Genomic DNA, 14,099 nt, shown 5'->3' with positions numbered 1-14,099 from the left:
TGCTGTTCTTTTCAGAGAGGAAAAAAAAAAGTAGTCTCTAAATGCAGTTCTCATAACTTTGAGTTATGCAGTGCACTCAAGTCATGCTTTTGTGTTTTTTTGATTTCACTCTGATCTTCTGTTTATTTATTTGTCATCAGATACAAAAGCATAGCAGTTGTCTCTTGACATCCACTTCAAACTTTCTAGACTTTCTGTAATTCTGGCTTAGTAGAGCATGGAATAATACTGACTGATACTAGTGGATTGAAAAAAAAGAACATCCGAAAGTAATGGTCATGTCTCTGCAGAGGCATAAAAAATGAGATAAATGCAGAAACAGGCTTGGGAATGAGGCCCCAGTGCCTAAATGCCACCAAGCACTAAGGAACCAAAATACTTTGAACAGTGTGTAACTTACTGATTCTGGTCATAAATCTTCTGTGAACTTTATACAGCCCTGCCACTGTGTGGAGTAGAGACACAGCTTAGGAAGCCTTGCTGACCTGTGTAGAGCTTTGTTTGGAAGTGAAGATGCCATTTGTCTCAAGACTTAGTGATATAGAATGGGGATTTGAACACCCCTGGACCTACATCCCTGATACAGCTGTAAAGAGGTCAGCATTTCCAGTCAGGCCTGTCAGTGCAAGGCCAGGCTTTGGTACACTGCAGTCTTTTCATCCACGTTTCTTATCACTTCTTTGCAGCGCCGTGTGGAATGTCAGAGCAAACTTCTTTTTTTTTTCTTCTTTTTTTTTTCTTTTTTTTTTTTTTTTTTTTTTGGTAGGAAGCTGAAAAACCCATTGCAAGGTCCAGATTTTCTGTATAAACTTTCTCCTGCATCTTATTTGCATGGCTGAGTTATAGCCCTCTAAATTACAAACAAAAGCACTGGCCAACTCTAGCTAACAGCTCTAATGGATGCTATTATATTTCTGCTGCTAGTTGGCACTCAACCTTCACTATCTCATCAGCATAAAGGGATGCTGTCAACTTGACAAATTGTGTCTTCCTTGGGGGGGGGGGGAAACCATACATACTTTTGTTCCAAACCAGGCTTTACAAGAACAGTAACTAGAAGAGAGTAAGGATGTAAATGGGGTGCTATTTAACTGCCTCTGTTCAGTGTGTTTATTTGGCATATTTGACAGCACTTTGTGGTGTGTCAGTGTTACTAGTGTGCATTAGCACTTCCCCTCCCAGGCTGGCAAGATGATGCCTCCTGGGAGGTGGGGGTGCAGAGGGGTCAGGGAGGAGAGGGAATGCTTTCATCCCAAGCCTTGTTTTAACAGCAGCAGCAAAAGTGAGTGAAAAAGCAACAAGAGAATTTGTATGTACATTGCACAGGATGCCATTATGCTTTGTGCACTGTTTTAAATTGATTTCTAACATGCTTGGGAAAGAAGGAACTCTCCCTCACCTGATCTTACTTCCTTCTCCAGAGGTGATTTTTACAGTGTCCTGCTCGCTGCTGTTTAAAGACAAACCTATGCACAACTTACATTGTCTGAGATAGACTGGTTTGGAAACATTCCAAACTGTCAGCATCCCTTTATCACAATACTGTTTTTTCCCTTGTTTTCCCTTCTGGGTGCCAAAGATGTCCCCAGAGGACATTGCATCTAACCTGGCAAAAAAAAAAAAAAAAAAAAAAAAGAAGAGTTCCTACTTCTTTGTGATTAAAATGACTGGCACACTGCAGAAAAACATCTGCTACTTCCATCTCTGCCAGCTTTGCCTAAAATGTGCTGAGCTGCCTCAGCCCACAAATATGTAAGCAGTTTAGAGACTTTTTGCTAACCAGTAGATAATATTGCCCTTCTGTTTTGGTTCTGTTTGGACTATGGCGGACACTCGTTTACTCCCCAATTCTTAGGAGGACAGCCCAGACTACTGGTTCCTGGCGAGATACTGAAGGAATAGAAATGGGAGACCAAGCTCGCCATCTCCTGGGGAAAAGGAATTTACGCTTTCAGAAATGTTTCTTTTATTTCATTCCTTCCTTTCATTCTCACTCTTCTTCCATTCACACGTGGCGTAGCATGTTGACAGGAGGTGGTAGGGCACTGTTCCGAGCCAAGCCATGCCGAGCCGGGCAGACCTGGGCCAGGCAGAGCCCTTCTCCATCCCTTCTTATCCCTCCTCCATCGTCATCCTTCTCCCAGCTCAGCTGGGTTTTCAGGATCTTGGGGAAGAGTTTGGGTCTGGTTTTGCAGAGGGGGTGAGAGGAGCCCCAGGATGCCCCAAACCAACGAAGTTTTAAAAGCAGATTTACAAAGCAAACTTAGTTGCTATCACTGCCTCTCCTTCCATGATTTCTCTTAAATCTGTTTGAGAAAGTTTAAAAATAAAACATGCTGTGTTAAAAAAATAATCCTAAATGTGGATGGAGTCTGTCCCAGTTTAGCAACCTGGAAATATTCGGCTAACTGGTTAACTTATACCAAATTCTCTCAAAGACAGTGACATCTAGGCTTCAGTGTTTTAGGAAACTAAGATAATGCTGAATCTAAGCTAGTTTTTTTTTTTCTCTGTGGAGGATTAGGCTGGATATTTGGAAAAGGTTCTTCCCCCAGAGGGTGGTTGAGCACTGAAACAGGCTCCCCAGGGAAGTGGCAGCACCAAGCCTGACAGAGCTGAAGGAGCATTTGGATGACGTTCTCAGGCACATGGTGAGATTGTTGGGGCTGTCCTGTGCAGGGCCAGGAGCTGGACTCCATCCTTGTGAGTCTCTTCCAACTTGGGATATTCTGTTGGGATATTCTTGTTGACCTGCGATGCCAGTTCTGACCCTGCTGTGGTCCCTCTTCTTCCTGTGACACTCAGTAAAACATGACAGTGAATTATGTCACGGGGTGGGTACACAGTGCTGGTATTTTTGTCATACACTTCCCATGTACTTCAGCAGCAGTGACAAGACTCATAGGCATTAATAACTCCAGAAAAGAGGTTTATAAAGTGTTGAACAGCAACAGTCAGGTTCTTATGTGATTAAAAGGGCAAGGACCATTTGGCCACTGCCACATATGTCCTGTGGAGTTCAGGGACATTATAAAGCATATAGCAGTTGATCTAATTACTGTCTAGTCACAGTAAGACACCTTAGTTTTCACAGATAGTTACATGTCACTTCAAAAACTGATCCTTACAGTGAGGCTTCTAAGGATATCTACAAATTTTTGGGTGTAACTAAAAAATTCAGGAATTTTTGCACATTCTCATCAGCCTTGTTACAAAAGTGTTCCTGCTGTAGTTTGTGAGGTTTAATTCACTGGTGTTTGTAGCGCAGCTGCAGTGCCTTCAAACTGGGGCCAGATGATGTGAACGATGAGAGCTGATGAAAACACTGGGCAGGATTGCCAAATAATAATAGTGGGTAAGCCAAGGTCTTGCACTGTAATGCTACAGGGCTGTGTTAGTGCAGTGATATTCCTGACTCGGTTGTTGGAAAGTGGTAAACCAACTGGAGACTGACTTACATAACGTTAACCAAGTCACACCTTGGAAAAGTCAGTTATTCAATAAGCAAGGCCCAAATGTTACAAGCATCATTAGTATAGTATGGCCAGTCTTCGCGAGCGAAGATTTGGGAAAGGTCTTTACCCTTCGAGCCTGCGCAGTGGATTTTTTTTTTTTTTTAGGTGAGACACAGCGTGCGCTGAACTGAGCCCACCCTTTAATCCTAAGGTTCATCTGCCGGGGCCGAGCAAGCTTGGACAGTGGCAGTGAGGTCCTCAGAACATAGGTTTGTTTAGAGTGACCTTCTCTTAGATGGATTGCCTTACAGGGCTGACGAGCTCCATCTGCCCGGGGGAGTTTCCCTGACCGGGATCCGAACCCGGGTCGCAGTGGTGAGAGTGCTGCATCCTAACCACTAGACCACCAGTAACCTCTTACATTAAAAGCAGAGCGAAAAATCAGCAACTACCTGCACAACATCTCCATAGGGGGAAAGTATATGATGGTGTAATTACTGTGCCATGGAGTAAAGCTTCTGACGAAGGGGTCAAAACATTGGAAAAGGGTCTGGGGAGGTGGGATTCCTCAGCTGCAAGTGCTGCCACTCTACAGCTTAGTGAGATGAATCCTTTAAGGGGTATATGAAAAGGACTGCTGAATTTATTAAACTGGCTACTTTTGTGGGGCCTATTATGACTCAGAACAAGTAGTTATAAAGCAGCTGAAGAAATTACACCACTAAGTATGTCATTCCTAGTACCTGAGTAACTAGTAACTAGTACCTAGTAATGGAGATTAAGGTGGACTGTTGTGATTTTTAAGAGAGAAGTTCATTTAAAAAGAGACCTATCCTAGATTTGTTACCAAAAAAAGCCTTTTTCAATCCTGACCTGGGCAGGTTGTTCAATCTATACTGTTAAATAAACTCTGTTATGTCCAGTGAAAATTAGATACCAAAAAAATGGAAACTAAACTTTTTAAATGAGGTCAAAACAATTCTAAACCATATTACTAATAATGAAATACCTTGATTTAAGTGAAATAGTAACCCCTCAGTTATAAACAAAAACTTTGTACAGATGGTAGTTTTGGAAGAGCTTGAATATGTAATTTTCACATATTAAACCCAAAACTTAAATACAGAGTAGTTATTATACCTTTACCAAACCATCATGAGTCTTGTCCTCTACTCTTTTAAATCCATGTTTAAAGATCATTAATTGAAGTCGAAGCTAGAAATCTTAAAGCATTTTATTCTGAAGTTTTTCTTGCTCTCAATCACGTCTATACAATTTTTAGTCTGAACACTCTAAAGTACACATTGTCTTGCAATAAAAGGAAGCATTGTTTATATTGTTTTGAATAAAACCAAGTAAGCTTTAATGTTTTTAATGCTTTTTAAACAGTCAGATCCAACATAATGTCTGAATTGTGAAATTACAACTTGAATTTAACTTGCATACTTACGCTTTACAAATAAATTTATCATTGTTTTGGTTACTGTAACTGAATTGTCACTTGATAATAGTGTACATATTTTCTATTTCTCAAATCCTGAAATAAGGATGGAGTTTTTAAGCTCCACTTCACCATGAAGGCTTGTGGTTTTCCGGGAGAAGTAAATTCAGGTGATTTGCATACTATGACAGTTTGTTCTTTAGTAATGTCCTTGGACAATTCTTCTCCAGAAAGGAAGACTTGTGGTGGTGATCCCGTTCAAGAGAGATGCAAACTGCTGAGTAAGGAATGGCCACTAGGATTCTGAAAGGCACAGTATGTAGAGCTTACCAGGTTTAGCCATCGAAAGTGGAGAGGGATTTCACTGCTTCGTAAGTATGAAGGCAAAATGGAAAGGTAAGAAAGAAGTAAACAAAAGAAGACAGTGTTGGCACAATAACAAGCTGATAACAGAGTAGAGATGAGTACATTTAGGCTAGCCCTACCTAATAGCAGCAATATGTGGAGGGAGGATGAAATCTGATTTTAAGAGAGCAGCAGGCATATTATTCTGTGTAGCAGTCCCCATAAAAAGGACTTTAATGTGAAGTATTCCTGGTGGCTGGGTAATGACAGTCCTACTCAGCCTCTCTTGTTTTATATACCTTTTTCTGAGCAGTCTCAGCTCTTCTGGCTAAGGAGATAAGAGCCAACAATAAAATACCTAACAATTTAGGCACAGATTGAAGGCAAGCTGTCACAGCGTCCTAAATCTTGGGCTAGAAAATACCAGCACCTTATTTCAGAATGACTTGAGATATACCCCTTGAAGCCATGTTTGTCATGTCTCTGATCCAGTGGGCACATCCCTTTATTACGGTTCAACAAGCAACTTTTAGCTATATGCAGATAGCTCCACTCTGACACTGGATAAGCCTTCTCAGTTTTAAGTCTTTCTTTTCTTTACAGCTATTCTATAGTTGTATAATGGTTTAACATGAGAACTCTATTCAACTATCAGTTCTTCATTCCATTAGACCGTACATTTTGGCTGTAATTTTAGTGTTTACCTCAAGGACTTCCTCTGTGTATGAACTTCCTCAGCTCTTCTAACACTATAGTACCTCATCCTGCATTATTTACCTCCTCGGTGATTCTTACCTTCTAAAACGGTACTATATAACCTATTTGAGATTTTTTTTAAGGCTAGGCTGCAGAGGCAACAAAACTTCCTCAAACTGAAGTAGTCTGTTACAGATGCTTTTCACAGCTTGAATCTTCCAGAACATATTCTTAAACATCCATCTTCTCCTTTCAGATTTCCCTATTATACATGATATATACCAGTTTGCCTTGACATCACACTAAGCTTTATTATCTTTGCTCAAAGTAGACATTAACAAGTGACTTGTCATACAGCTGATCCTGATGCACGAGCTGCACTACATCATTATCTTTTAAAGGCATAGGCTTCATTTACACTTATACTCTAAGCCTGCACTCTGTGGGGATGCATAAAATTCATTAACAAAGTTCTTGTAGTTTATGCACACTTCTTGAATGATTTCATGTTTCCAAACACAACAGACAATGTTTTGTGTCTTGAAGGAGAGCCAAATGTTATATGACAGGTGGGACTTTGCCATAAACAAAGCATTTGGATCCAGACTTCTAGTTTGCAGCATTAGAGAAGGCCATCATAAAGAAGAGTCTGGATTTTGTTGATTTTCTGCACTTAACTCCTCCACACTCTCAATGCACATATATTTATAAACTTCTAGGTCAGGGTCATCACCTTCAATATTGCACAGAGCTGGCGCCCATGGAAAAGGGTGCCCTGAAACTGTATTATAATGAAGAGAAGACAGTAAAACACGAATCAATCTGAACAGGAAACAAAAGACCCTTCTTCAGCAAGAAACACGCACATCCATTAAACCAGCCTAGAAACTTGGCACCATCACAAAGAGGCTGAGGTAACCCAGGACATCTCTTCCAGAAAAGGATTCACAAAATCAATTAGCATTTCATTCTTTAATGAAATGAAGATTTACACCAACAACAGAACACTTTGGAGAAGTATAGGCACGTATTACCACAGAAGGGTTTCCTACAGTACAGACAACAGCCTTCAGTTCTTTACTTTCCCAGTTTGTTTTCTGTGCAGGAAAGGAAAGCCCAATAAACCCCAACATGAATTATGTGAACTCCTTTTTTTCTTGTCAAACAGAAGGAGGAAATTAGTTCCTGCTAAAGACGTTCAGACTAGTCATTTCACAAATGCTGCTACGCAGCTGATCAGAAGGGAATGTGCATAACTGCCATTTCAAAGCATTATCCTGTAATAACAATCTGCCTCATGGCTGTGCTTCATTGAAAGTGTGCTACATCTAGCATGCACCTCAGTACGTGCACATTCCAGAGAAGCACCCTCTTTTTCTAATACTGGAAGGCAGCCCATTAACCAGCTTGAGCCTTTTAGACTCTCATTTCAGGGCAAAGGGATAGCACTTGTTTCACTGGCTGCAGCTATTTGCTCTTTCCAGCTACGATCCTTGTGATTAAGCCCAGCTCTGAGCCCTCCAATTCTCTTCTGAAATGGTGAACAGCTTTTGTTCAACAACACATTGGGAAAGCACTTTTTGGTATCAGACCAAATGAATATTTGAGTGTTAACTTTCAAAAGGTATCTCATTCATTCAATAAAGAAACTTCTTCGGTTTTGTTTTGCTAAAACAGACGATGTGTTACACCGGACTGCAACATACGAGAGCTGTAGGTAGAGAATACTTCCCTTCCTTGCTGCTGGAATCCGTGCCATTGAGGATTCATTTGTTTGCAACGGCAGAAAGTTGGTCCCGAATCCTTCCTAGACCTTCTAACATAGTGTCCAGGGTTTCTTTACTCAGTTCCACAGTCAGTGCAGAAACAACAGGATTATTTCCACATAAGGCAGCATCTTCCTGAATCTTAAAATAGGAAAGCAGACATTAGTTGTATAGAAAATTCATTCACATGTTTTTCCAGTACCACTACGAAAGTCAATGTTTAATAGGCAGATTAAGAAAAATGCTTTAAATTTGGAATCCAGCTCCATCCTCAAGGACCACAGCATATTTTCTAAGCTATGTGCCCCACTAGTGAAGTGCACTCCCACTGACAGAGTACAAGTGAGCATCTATTGCCATGAGTATTGGGAAATTTTGAAGAGACTTGCGGCAGGAAGCCACATACGTATCAAAAGCATCTTAGCAGATACCACATAGGATACTTAACCCCATCCCACACACAGAAATTAGATTTTTTTACTCATCCTCTGAAACCCACTCATCCCACTTTTACTGGCTGGGGGGAGCCAAAACTCTGCAGAACATAAGCAATAAGTTTAGCTATACTCCCCAAATAATAGATGTGGCCAGTAAAGGAAGTTATTAGTAATCTAAAGTAATTTCCCAGCTAATGAAGTCAGCTAAACATGCTGATGAGTGTTTAGAATTAAAGGACAATGACTTCATAAATTATCTTCTCTTTTTCTGTAGAGAACAATGGTGATTGGGAACAAATATGCTGAATTCTGCATTCTCATGCACAGAAAATTCTCCCTTGAAAGAAAAAACTTCCATCAGAGGCCTCATTCCCAGGCTCTATGGCATTTCAAATATCATCTCTGAGTCTAACTGCCCACCAGGCAAAAGGCAAGCACCAGATGCCTGTCTGAACTGGTTTGCACTACCACTGGCAAGGCAGGTGTCAGACTTGATTATTTTGGTACTTTAGAGCTGCTGACATTACCTTTAACTGAAGCAGGCAAGTAGGGACTGCCATTCTTATGATGCTGTCTGAAGATGTCTTGATGTCCACCCTCCAGTCCATGTCGACCAGCCGAGGCAGGGAGACTGAGGGATTAAAAAAGTGGGTCTGTTAGGCCCAGCAGCACATGATTATACCAGACCTTGGAGCCTGTGATCATGTGGACCACATACATGCTGCTCCACTTCTGCCTCCAGGAAGTGTACAACTTTAGTGCTCCTACATTGCTTCACATCATTTTCTGATAATCTGAAATAAGCCAGTCTCTGACGGCCTTCTCATGACATTGGAAGGACAAAAGGGGTTCTCCCATCAGTACATGCAATGATAGCACAGTGCAAGACAAGCATAGGTCAATTCACAAAGCAGCTGGGAGAAGGAGAGCAGTAAGATGTCCTCTCTACATCTTCATCCCCTGCCTTTCTGCCTGCAACACTCAACAAGCGTTTCATCAGGAATTGCTCTGGGACCTGCATGCTTACTGCTCTGCTCTGAAACTGGTAAGAAAGCACCTAGGAAAGCTCTCAAAATCCAGCAGTATAAAACATGCTATTTCAAGTTACCCAGCCTGTGAACCAAAGCATCCTGCAGTACAGCAAATGTACCGGTAAACTGCAATTTTCACGTGTCCTGCCAATTCGTTACAAATATTTTAAATGTCATCCTAATTACATGCAGCCTAAAAGAAACCATTTAACAGTTTGCTATAATACTGACACCAATAGCTCAGGGCTGGAGACCTCATGAGCCCTCCCAAGGAAATGAGGACAGGTCTATCTTGGCTGCTAAGGAAAAAGCTGTCTCAGTAGGCAATTGCAGCCTGTCTGGATTCTGCCTATCATAGGATGCCTAATTTCCTCCCCAGGGGTTGATTGCTAGCCTTCCTACTGACTCCAGAGGCTCAGGTTGCTTCCTAACTGTGCTTTACTGCCTAACAGAATTTTTTCTCCCTCCTCCCGCTACTTCCCTGTGCAGACCTTCAGGGGGCAGTGCACAACTGGCTGCCATGCTCCTGCTTTTGGAATACATTCCAGTTCACATCCAGGGCCAGCACTTGGCAGCATTTGCAACAACATAAAATGCATCTGTTTAGCCTTGTATGTTAATTTGCAAAGACTGATTGCTGGTGGCTTGGGAGGGGCAGGAAACCATTCACTTTTTTATGTTAACACAGATCAGTCTGTTGGAATGCCTGCCTTGGTGCACTGCCTTGTTTCCTATGTAATGTATGTCAGATATTTCATGAACACAATACTAAAATAATCCATCAATTCCTGGAAGACAATCTTATTTCAACAGTGTTAAATATTCATCTAACGAATACAAAGACATGAGCATCTGAGCAGAGCTCCTGGGTGGTGCTCTAAGAGCCACACAGCCAGCCTTGCTTCTGGGTCGTGAAGGCATAGCCAGTGTGTTATGCTGGTGTGTCATGCTTGCTCTCATCTCCTCCAAAACACAGTAGCATTAAGGATACAGGAGAAAGCATTATCTGCCTTGGTAACACTGTTTAGTGTAAGCAATTAGTGTATTAGCATCAGGCAATAGTTTCTTACCTCTCCCTATTTATACTCCACTAGAACTTTGAGGGACAATGTACTTCCAGGTCTTCCAATACTGTTTAGCTGTTGGACATTACCTCCTCTGCAGGCAAAGGAAAAGCTAAAGAAGATCCATGCAGACCTTGGAGTACTCTGTTATATATCAGCTCTCAGTTATAAGCCTCTAAGTGCTAGAGTTGTAAAGAAAACCTCTTGGGGAGAAAACCAAGTGTTGTAGCTGCACAGAACACCTAACTGGGATGTAACTAATTGGCCATGTTGCTATTGTTAAAGTTGGCATTTCTTAATTACATCACTGTTTAGAAAGGTGAAGAAAAAGCAGGTACAAATACATGCAGTGTACCTACTGATGCATGGAAATGAAAGAATGCACAGGATTGACTAGATATGCAAGGATAAGGTATTCCCCAATATATACATATCCTTTACAGTGCAGTTATTGCATACAAACATCCCTTAATGATGTGAATGGGGAAGCTGGAGTGCTTCAGTTTCAAAAGTTTTGCAAATAATTGCTATACACTGCGCCCTGCTAGGCAGCCACAGACTGAGCTTTAAATGGAACTGCTTGAGAGCTAGAAACAATTTAGCACAGCCACACAGATCTGCATACAAGCTTGTTGGCTTCTGCTAAGCTCTGCAATGCCACAATCTTACAGCTCCATCTAAGCCCTATGGTGATAACCCTGTGCTACATTACCATGCACTGTTCTATACTCTAAGCTCAAATGACCTCAGGAAACATCAATTCCATCAAGATGTGAACTACTACTTACTTTGACTTGCTTGTGCTTCATTCCTCCAAGCAGAGCTGTGAAAAAGTGGAGAAAAACAGTATCAACAGTGTTTTGAGAAAAAAAAAAAAAAAGAAAAAAGGTAGGGCAAGCACTTAGTGTGGCTTAACCCTGACAGAAGGGTCACCAGTGGTAAGCAGGGGACAGAGACTGACTATCCTACTGAGTGCCAGGAAAAGGCTGTCACTGGTGGATAATGGTAGGCAAACTGGTGACCAGCTATTGGTTCTTCTGGAAGTGCAGCTCACTTATGGCATGTATCATTCTCCTTGGTTTTATCAAAGCAATGGGGTCCCAAGCACTGAGTTGTACAAAGATGCAGATTTGCCCTCCTCTGCCACCATCTCACACATGCTCTATAACATACTCCACACCTTAGCCAAGGTGGCAAGTGGATGGGCACCCGGATACTACCTGGATTTTCTAATGCTGAAATCTAGCCCTCTAAGCTTTATTGTCATCTGAAGCATTTTTCCACCACACAGGTGAGTTGTTAGGATAAAAGGGCCTTTGTATGACAGGAATGAGGCCCATGTCCATTTCAAAATTCATGAGTAAACCCTGTGTGCTCATGGCTGTGTTTGCCATTCCACTCAGATGCCATATTTCATTCAACTCTACTCATCCCAATCTGTGTGATTATTCCTAAGGGATACACTAAATTCACAGAAACAAGCCTTTGCATGTTGCCAAATACCCATATATCAAACCACATGCAAAGCCTTTAACTCTTCAGCTGAAAGGAAATAGCAGTGGGTAGCACTCACATATTCTCCAAGATTATTTTAGTCAAAAGGTTTTTCAGATTTTGGTGGAAGTTTTCTGGGAAAAGAGAGAGGATATCTTCTGCCCTCGTCAAGCCGCGGTACACGACATGCCTGGTGAGGTTGTGCAAAGCAGATACCAGCTGTCAGAAAGGAAGAGGAGAAAGGGCTCTGCTGGGTTGAAAAGCATCACATACAGCACGGGACAGACCTTCAGCAGCCAGGAGAGACACAGCTTCTGCTGCGAGACCGACACCGCCAGGGGCTCGGTCATCCAAGCACGGCCTGGCAGCCTTAGCAGGAAGGGAGACGAGGTCCCTGCTGCCCTCTGGTTTGCAGCCTCAGCCAGTTCCCTTCCGCCTCCCTGTGCGGCCCCTCGGGACCGTGCCCCGGGCCGAGGGTCATCGTTACCGAGCTCTTCCCGCTACAGCAGCGGCCGCGGTCCCGCGGAGCCCGCACCTTCCCGAGGGCTGGGCCACCCCTGCGCCTTCCTGGCGCCTTCCCCCTTAGCCCCGCTCCCGGCGGCTCTGCCTGCCTCCCTCCCTCCCTCTCGCCGGGGCCCGCGGCTGCCCCGCCCGGCCCTACCTGCTCCGCTTCCTCGGGGTCGGCGGCGAGCCCGGGGCAAGCGCGCTGGGCCAGCGGGCGGAGCGCGGCGGGCGGGCTGGAGAAGCACTCCTGGCACAGCTGCCGCACGGCGTCCTTGGACGGCGCCTGGCGGGGAGCAAAGCGTGGGGCGCTCAGCCGCGGCAGCCCCCGCGGCCGGGCCGGGCGCCCCGTCCCCCCGCAGCCCGGGGCCCGCTCACCTTCAGCAGGCTCTGCAGCGCCGCGAACTCCTCCTCCCGCAGCGCCGCCATGTTGGCGGCTCAGGCGAGCCGCGCCCCGCCCGCCGCCATGGCGGCTCCGTCAGCGGGGCGGGCGGGGCCGGGCTGGGCCGGCAGCGCGGCGGGACCCGGGGGCGGGTGTGGGGCGTCGGGGACCGGGGCGAGCCCTAAACATCTGTCCTTGCTCCCTCCGGTCTACTCCTGTTTCTTATTGTCAGTGGAGATCTTTACGCTGGATGTAGAATTTAACTGTAAACGCGCTATTTCCAGCCAGCGGGAACTGAAAGCAAAGGATTTATCATGGCACTACTGCAGTGATATGGACCATTGTCTTAGCAAACTGCATCTTTTTCCCTTTGTAAAGAATTAAAATAAGTCCTCTTTCTGAGAAAGTCTTCTCTTTGTCTTGTGTGGTTCCCAGCAGATCTGGTCCCAGGGCATCGGTAATTTACGATCTTTCCCCATCACCGCCTCTGTCACAGCATCCCCATTCTCATTTCCATCTGCCTAGGTTTGTTACACGGTGTGAAACACAAACATATAAATGCTTCTTACATTGAGCTCCCCAAGCTTGGCAGGGAAAAGGGCTTACTTAGAGCAACTGATTCCCTGCTACACACTGGGATAGACAAGAAGGTGAAGGGAAGAATGGTGAGATCCTAATTTTTTATTTCCAAAATGAAAGGTTTGCAGTTAGTGGGCTAAACAATAGCATTCCAAAGGAAAAAAAAAACAACATGGGGTAGTGGTTAGAGGTTGAGGTTTATGAGCTAGGAAACTTGGATCATGTTCTCTTGACCCTACTTCAATTTTCAGATGAATCAAGGTAGGTCATTTTTGTCATGAGTGACAGGAAGGTAATAGTACTCACTGTATAACATCCTGCATTAATAAATGTGGGCATTTATTAACCTCAACAGTAAGCTTAGAGGTTTTGAAAGGATAAACAGAATGAAGGCACTGTGAAAAAAACTACACTATGAGCAAATATGCCTAAAGGAAACGTGGATTGTTCACAGGATATCACTTACTATTGTAATTGTATTATTGACCTCTTATAATCCACCTGCTTGTCTTTTCCCCAAACCAATAAAACTGGCATTTTCTACAGTGAGAGGTAAGCAGAATTTTTCTAAACAGTAAAACTTCTGAAATGCTATATCTAAATGAGAAAGAGGAACACTCATATTTTTCAGAGCTTTTCTAAAGCAATGACTTTACAAAACTTTACTAAAATCAGGTTGATCCATACCTAGTGTATTGAGTTTGCATGGCAAGGTTCTGGTACTGGGGGGTGCTAGAGGGATGGCTTCTGTGAGAAGTTGTTAAAAGCTTCCCCCATCTCCAAAAGAACCAATACCAGCTGGCTCCAAGACAGACCCACCGCTGGCAAAGGCCAAGTCTGTCAATGAGGGCAGTAGTGCCTCTGGGATAACATATTTAAGAAGGAAAAAAAAAGTTATTACGCAGATG

The 14,099-nt window shown here is 43.5% G+C and overlaps 1 protein-coding gene across 1 annotated transcript; it reads right to left on the bottom strand.

Annotated features, from left to right (window-relative positions):
- Nucleotides 1–4,673: 4,673 nt before the first annotated feature.
- On the bottom strand, nt 4,674–12,724 carry COMMD9 (COMM domain containing 9). The gene is made up of 6 exons (XM_017812994.1): nt 12,609–12,724; nt 12,391–12,516; nt 11,809–11,948; nt 11,024–11,058; nt 8,668–8,771; nt 4,674–7,844 (listed from the first exon to the last, which is right to left on the bottom strand). The coding sequence occupies exons 1-6, from the start codon at nt 12,657–12,659 to the stop codon at nt 7,704–7,706; spliced, it is 597 nt and encodes a 198-aa protein (XP_017668483.1). The 5' UTR covers nt 12,660–12,724; the 3' UTR covers nt 4,674–7,703.
- Nucleotides 12,725–14,099: the final 1,375 nt, after the last annotated feature.

This window comes from Lepidothrix coronata, unplaced genomic scaffold (genome assembly GCF_001604755.1).
Source record: "Lepidothrix coronata isolate B3197 unplaced genomic scaffold, Lepidothrix_coronata-1.0 Scaffold1, whole genome shotgun sequence".
NCBI classification, from domain to species: domain Eukaryota; kingdom Metazoa; phylum Chordata; class Aves; order Passeriformes; family Pipridae; genus Lepidothrix; species Lepidothrix coronata.
Note: the sequence above shows the minus strand (reverse complement) of the source record. Positions and strands in the feature narration are given on the sequence as shown.